Raw genomic sequence first — 7611 nt, 5'->3', positions numbered from 1 at the left:
CAAATCGAGTATTTGAAATTTTTAATTTCATATCTAATGTAAATCCCTTTGCTTTATATTCCATCAGGTTGGCTACTTGGGCGGAGGACTATTTCTAATATTTGCTGTTGCCAAATTCTTTGGAGTTTTCTGATTTATTGTTGCACAATCCTACTCCTTTTAAAATCCATTAGGATATCACTGATGGAGATACAAAGAACAAGGAAGGACACGTGTCAAAAATGAAGAATGAATTGATGAAAACTCATAGTTTAACTTAGTTGACAATTTCATTATAGGTGTTTGTCTATCAAAAAAACACTAGTTGTCAGAAATGCAAGCTTGTTTACTTATATCATTCTTGGGTTGTCTAGAAATCAAGGTTGATTTCAATCTTTGTATTTTTTTTATTAGTTGCAATGAAAGAATTTATGCATGTCTGGTGCTATGTATCTTATTCTTTGTTGCTATTTAAAATCCAGTAGAATTAGTCATCTGATAAGTTTGACTGAGAAACCAAACTAATAGGCAGATATGATTGTTAGAGAATTCATTATTGTGGACATTGTTGAATTCTTTGCTGAAGCCCATTGTAGTCAATTGTAAATCAGTTATAAACATTAGGTACATTGTTGATTTCTATTAAATGTAAACCAAATGTAAATGTTACATAAATTGTTGCTTTCTATCAATTCTATGTAAAGGTGGTTGTTGTCTTTCATCCTAAGTGTATATTTCCTTTATAATTGGATGCAAACAAAGTAGCAATGTTAGTAAATGATCACAAAAAACTACTTATCATGTCAAACCAAAATCACAAAAAACTACTTATCATGTCAAACCAAAAACACTTTCTAACTGGCAAAACCTCATTGTCGTCATCAACTATGTGGAGAGATTACAAAATGGCAATTAAAAACTTATCTGCAACTACAAAACATTGATCTAATTGTGTAAGACTCTGCTAGATTTTTAAGATGACTTAAAGGTCAAATGTTCGATTCATGTGAACAACACTTGTTGGAAGAGACAGTCACGCACCCATAGGATGATAGGAGATTAGTTCCTTACCAGTGAGGGGATACCTTATAGTACCCAACAAAACATTTGCAACACTAATTTAACAAACTTATCAGTTTGGTCCACATTTCATCATGCACTACCAAAAAAACAACTTTTTTTTCCAAAGAGAAAGCAGCCAAATCTGAACACACATACCCAATAATATCCATCTTAAATTGCAAAAACAAGACAACCAGAATTAGGGAAAAATTAATTGTGCCAACAGAATTTGTAACCAATCCTAACTTATGTAAACCACCACCCAAGAAAATTCATACCCCAACTTTGCTACAAATTTTCCAACAAGTTGGTTCTTAGTTCTTACCAATTCTTTTTAATCTCTTTCAAGGTGGGTTTCTATTGTGTCGTGTGAAACCGTCTAGAGTTAGTTCATTCAAATATACACTGACTGGATCGGAACGTTCTGTTTGACAGCAATCCTACAATTGCTTTCTCGAGACGTCGAGAACCCATACCAGGTCTCAAGATATTAGCATCTCCCCAAGTTAAACATGTGCTGTTTCCAGGCTCGCCTAAGCACCATCCACCAGGAACAACTGATTGAGGACTTCGGCCCAAAAGTTTTTGGTCAATGAGATCAAGCACAGGATCATCTGGCTGGAACTTTCGAGAAAAGGCAGCTCCGCTGTGAATCATGTCATCAAAATCAGTGGAATTGAGCGGTCGAGGATCATTTATATGGTGGTTGTCAAAAGCGGCATAGAATAAGTTCTGATTAATGACTGTCCTGATGAACTGGCGAGAGTTACAAAGAACGGTAGGGAAATAGCTGGACAGGGATGAAGGTGTGTTAGCAAAGTACATCAGCAGAATCCTTGGCAGGTTGTCGGTTCCCGAGATGCAGAACTCCATAAAACTACGACTTAAGATCGAAAAAGTTGAACCTGCATAAGAAGAGACTAAATAAGATCTGCTAACCTTTTTTATGACGAAAAAATAAATATTATTAGTGCAAAAAGAGGGAAGTACAACTAGAGCAGGATAACATATCTTCCGATACATAGACAACACATACAAAAAGGAAAAATAAGAAATTCTCAAGAGTGCAACAAGATTGCGTAAGTTTCTACATATCGAAAATAGCACCTCCTTCAACGCAATCAAGGAGCAAAACATCAAGGAGAAGGAGGGAAAACAAAATCTATACCTTAAAATGCGTGATTAGCGTTCTGTGTGATCATAGAATGTCAAACTACAGGGAGATTTTAATTGAACCATAGCTAGACCCTCAATGTTGTATGGATCAAAATTCTGGGCAATAAATTGCAAATGTAACCAAAAGATAAGCTCACATAATGAAGAATTGAAGATGTCCCAATAGATGAGTGGACATACAAGGATGGATAAGGTTACAAACAGATCTTTAGGGAGGAAGTTAGTAGTTACTAGAGTGAACAAATTTTAAAAAATCTTTTAAGATGGTTTTGGCAAATAAAATGACCTACAAGTTTATTGTCTTTTTCCTACCCTTTGGAAGTCTATAGACACTTCTTTCCCCTCCCTTGGTACCTAGAGATTTGTATAACCCACCATACACTCTACTCTCTTGCTCCACACACCGTTTTCTTGGTGCCTTTCTTAGCTGACTTGCATCCTTTACAACTTTCATTATTTTCGCACAAGGATCATGCTTTATAACATTCTCTTCAAACCTACCTATGTGTGTTTGAGGTTGTACATAGCCGGTCCTAAGCCCGAATAAAATGTGAAGGTTGTGTTAAGCAGTCGACAACCAACGTAAAAACTTGTCGAATTTCTATGATATGAATCTTATGTCGATTCCAGTACATATCTAAAATGATTTATTTGAGTTTATACATGTACAGGAATCTGATTTCTAGAGATATATATAACTCCATCACAGGACAGGCCAATTCCCATTCTGGGACCAATGAATCTTGCACACGAGTTGTTTGTTTTTCTCGCTCCGAACACACACATAATCTCAAAATAATTCATTTGAAAAAGAATTAAACACAATCGAAGTCCAAAATATAGTGAAATCCTCTTTGTTCTGCATCATACAATCATTTCTTCCTTTAACTTATCTACTTTTCAATTTTTTAGTTTATACACGTACATGAATCTAATTTTTTAGGTAGACATCATTAAAAATTCACCCAATCAAAACCCTGGTTGATTCCTGCTTCAAGTTTCTGTAGTACCCATACACGCAAAACACTAATCCCGCCCAAACCATCTCAACTAAACCAGTAAATTCAACATACATTCACAATAGTACATCTGTTTGTCTTTCTCCAGGTATCCCCACAAGCATTCCTGGGAAAGGGTAATAGTTAGGTAAAGTCCCCTCAAAGTCATGACTCCAAGATTTAAACCCTTGACCTTGCAGCTTGCAGGTAAAGTTCACCTAAGGGGTACAGTCCACTTCCACATTGACCGACCACTATTGGGTCATTCGTAAGTAAATAGTTCTCACCAATTTGAGAGGGAGAGAGAGAAAAGAAAAAGAAGTAGTTAGGGTATGATATCGTTATGTAATTTCTATCCCGGTCCCATTCTTCTCCAAATCTATCTGAAGCTAAGTTCTACATCTTATATCAAGATTTGCTGTCCATTTCAAATTTTCAGCTATGAATAAGTACTAAATTTGAATTATGTATGATCTAGAGTTTTTATGCTAACTTCTGCATGTTTTCTGATCTTCAATCCATTCTTGATCAATGATCTTATATTTTCTTCCATGTCTAGTCATCCTCCACAAAATTATCATATCCGCTATGCTTATTTTTCACTCTTGTTGACACTCTCGAATCAAATAAAACAACAAACCAAGAGCATGCACAGACTCAACGTTGACAGAAAAGCAATACATACCTGTAAACAAGTGGTAAGCACTAGGGAGTTCCCTCTTCTGAGTAGCATAAAACATTTCAGTCCCTTCAGAAAGATACAAGCCTGGATCAACGATGATGGGTTTCAACTTTCTCAACCTGTAGTATCAAAAGCCATAGGAATATAAGTATACCTGTTGTTTACACAACACTGAACAAACAGTTACTGTAATTCCCCATCAAAAACATTAATCATGAAACACACACAAAAGGACATAGGCTTACTCTTTCCAGCCAATATAGCTTGAGTGATTCACAAAGTTCATATCTTTAGGCAGAAATGACAAGATGTGGAGAAGATCTGATACACCCACAAAAAGATTATAACATCAAAACACCAATATGTAATAACATATTCATATATACAACAATAATAAAAGTCTGTTTGGTGAAGCTGATCAAATGGCACCATTGTGCATAGTCATTAACCAAGTGAGTCCAATATAATTATGAATTTCAGATATTTACAAAATTTACTAATTATAAACAAGTATAATGTATTTATTTGATATAAAATCGACAACTGTGTTAACTGTTATATGGTTATACCTAAGTCTAAGTGCAAGAAAGATATGAAGTTATCCTTGCAATGTATACATTTAAACAGACAATCAGGCTGAGCCTTATGATTTTACAAAAAGACCAGACTAATCCCTACAAAAAAGTCTATGACAGTTAACTACTGAAAACTGAAGTGCGATTATGAAGTCTGACATTGGTGAAGAATAAGCAAAGTGAATAATATAAAAGTGGGAGGACTCATACTTGTTGCCTTAAGGCTTTGGGTCAAGTTGTGGTGTTATATCCATTTATGTGGTTTTTCAAACCCAATACATGTAGATCTCTTCGGTTTTTGGGCTCCCCAACGATCCATCAAATGGTATCAAAACTGATGTTCGATTGGGCCAGGTATTTGGAGATGGTGGTTGTGCTCAGGTTCATCCCAAAACCTTGTTCCAGAGCATATTGACAAGACTCTTGGTCCTTGTTTGTGGCCCTCATACATACTTGGAACGCTAATGTCGTGGCTCACACTTAAGGGGAAAATAATGGAACAAGGGGATCATATTAATGCTGGAAGAGGAGCGTCTTGGAAATTCAAATGTGATTGCTAAAGTTCCACATTGGCGAAGAATGTGGAAAGGGAACCCAATGCTTTGGACTCTCAGTTCCTAACCAATCAGATTCTAACCTAAATCTAATCAAATGAAGTCTAGCATAGAGCACACTTTGTTGGGAACACATCTATTGTCCCAAAAAGTGTATCAGCTCATGCGTCATCACTTCCTCTTATTGGTTGGAAAAAAATTTATGTAAGTATTTTTCTGGCCAATTATAGGAAGTGGCATATAAAGTGACACACTTTGTAGGATAGCATATATACTCCCCGCTTTGTTCGGAGAGGTTGTATCCCCTTTGCTGGTCTTTATACCTCGAAAGAGACTAGACGATATTCGTCTTCGACTATTGGTTAAAGGACACTTTTGCTACACTCTACACACCAAAAGAAAAGTCTAGCCTAACACATTTTCATCCCTAAGTCAAGCATACATATTTAGAAACAAAATTTAAAATTCTAAATAAAATATGAAAGATCAACAACAACAGCAACAAAAACAAAGTAACAAAAAAATGACCATACCATACCATCTTGTGTAACAAGAGGATAAGCATCAGCATTTAGAGAAACAAACCAATCCCATTTCAGATTCAACCTCAACAATATCGATGCTCCATGAAGCGTCATCGAAACCGGTGATGACCCTTTCGGATACGCAAAATCCGGTTTACCCATCACATAAACATTTTTGGCAGCACTAAAAACCGGGTTCACCTGAACCATAAGCGCCAAATTCTCACGATCTACCATTGTAGCAGAAGGGTCAAGATGAAGAAGGTAATGGTTAAGAGGATGGTAAGAAGCATATAGGAGCCTTAGGATCCGACCCGAATCGCCATTTGACCCGGAAATGAGGTAAGCGATGGAAGGAGGAGAAGGGGTTGCTTTGTTGGTGTAGTCATGGATAATGGGGTGGTGACCCGGGAAGAGAAATGGGTCGGGTCCAGAAAGTGGGGAATGAGAGTTAGAGGAAGAGAGAGAGAGGATGAAGATGATTGAGATGAGAGAGATTGGAAGGAAAGTATAGAGGATTATGGGTTTTGGTTTTGGGTTGTTGAATAAGGTTGTTGGTGTTGGAAAAGTGATGTTTGATGATGATGAGGTTGATGATGAAATTGAGAATGAATAAGGCCATTGTTTTTGTTGTTGTTGTTGTGATGAATCTTCGTTTTGCATTTTAACTGTTTTTGTTTTGGTTTTGAGGAAGTGATGATGATGATGATATAAGGTTTGGTTTTTGGTTTATTTTTTAGTGATACTGAGATGAGATCTGCATTTGGGTTTCTTTATGTGATTCTGTTCTTTTTTGTGTTACAGAAGACATAAGTCATAGCACCATTTAACCTAACAAAATTGTGAAATTAAGATGTAGGAACTTATAAAGTGTTTGTATTAATGATTATTGAATGAGGTAATAAAAATAGTTGCTCAAACTTTTAGCTATTAAGCTGTCCCCATAATGTCATGAGTAATCATTGGATAATTAATCAATAGTTTTTTTTGGTACATAATCAATAGCTTTAAGGATATTGATAAAATTTAAAAATTATTAAATCATATAAAAATTAGTACATTTTTACTAAAATAAATTTATTTGGTTTTTATATACTTCTCATAAGTCATAATAATAGAGAAATAAAAATAAAAGGTAAAAAAATGTATAATAAATAAGGGTATAATTAAAAATAAAATATATATGTTTTATTTCTAAGTTATTCTTAGACTTCTTCAAGAGGAACAATATGGCTTATAACAAAAGCCATTGAAGAGAAAACAGAAAGAAAACTTGATACTCTTTTATTGAAAATTTGACTTCTTATGAGAAGAAGAAATCAAGAATATAAACAAAGCAAAGAAAACTAAAACTTACTAAAAGAGTATGGTTGTTAACTAAACAACCCAACTACCCTAACTGAAAACCCAAAAAAGGGAAAGAAAGTAACTAATAGAAAAGAATAAAATCCTAACAAAAGAAGAAAGAAAATTAATTTGTTCTATGGATATAAAAAAAATTAAACAAAGTAAAAAAAACTCAACATTAAAAAAGGAAGTGACTATAAAAAATTAATGTTTAAAGAAGTATTCTTATGTTTTTAAGCATTCCACTTTATTCAATAAACTAAATTATTTTCACACTAAAATTAATTTTCTTATATCGTAAGACCTTATCTTTAACTAACCTAAACTTTTATACATAAAACATAGTAGTTACTTTTTAAGAATGAGACATCCTTGAAAAAGTAATTGTTGGGTTTAATATTTGTTAGTTTATTCCAAAAGTATTTTATAAAATATATATAGTTGATCATATGTTATCGATAGTATTTTAGCATTAAGATATGTGTGATAGTAAGTTAAGGTAAATAATAATTAGTTAAAATATAATTTCAAATCAAATTGGTAATTTGATAATTGATTAACAAATTTTCATGATTAATTGTCCAGTTTCTTACCCAACAAGAAGCAAATATCAAATGAGTCTCATTAGTTGAAGATGTAGTTATTCACTTTTGGACATGTATTATAATCGAATTGAGGTGGACTAATTGATTGCTTGAAGTTGTCCATGAGCTA

General features: G+C 34.2%; 1 protein-coding gene across 1 annotated transcript; it reads right to left on the bottom strand.

The window, feature by feature from the left end:
- On the bottom strand, positions 1135 to 6336 carry LOC109352459 (beta-glucuronosyltransferase GlcAT14B). The gene is made up of 4 exons (XM_019594457.1): positions 5565 to 6336; positions 4143 to 4218; positions 3901 to 4016; positions 1135 to 1946 (listed from the first exon to the last, which is right to left on the bottom strand). The coding sequence occupies exons 1-4, from the start codon at positions 6211 to 6213 to the stop codon at positions 1432 to 1434; spliced, it is 1356 nt and encodes a 451-aa protein (XP_019450002.1). The 5' UTR covers positions 6214 to 6336; the 3' UTR covers positions 1135 to 1431.

This window comes from Lupinus angustifolius, chromosome LG07 (genome assembly GCF_001865875.1).
Source record: "Lupinus angustifolius cultivar Tanjil chromosome LG07, LupAngTanjil_v1.0, whole genome shotgun sequence".
In the NCBI taxonomy this organism is placed as follows: domain Eukaryota; kingdom Viridiplantae; phylum Streptophyta; class Magnoliopsida; order Fabales; family Fabaceae; genus Lupinus; species Lupinus angustifolius.
Note: the sequence above shows the minus strand (reverse complement) of the source record. Positions and strands in the feature narration are given on the sequence as shown.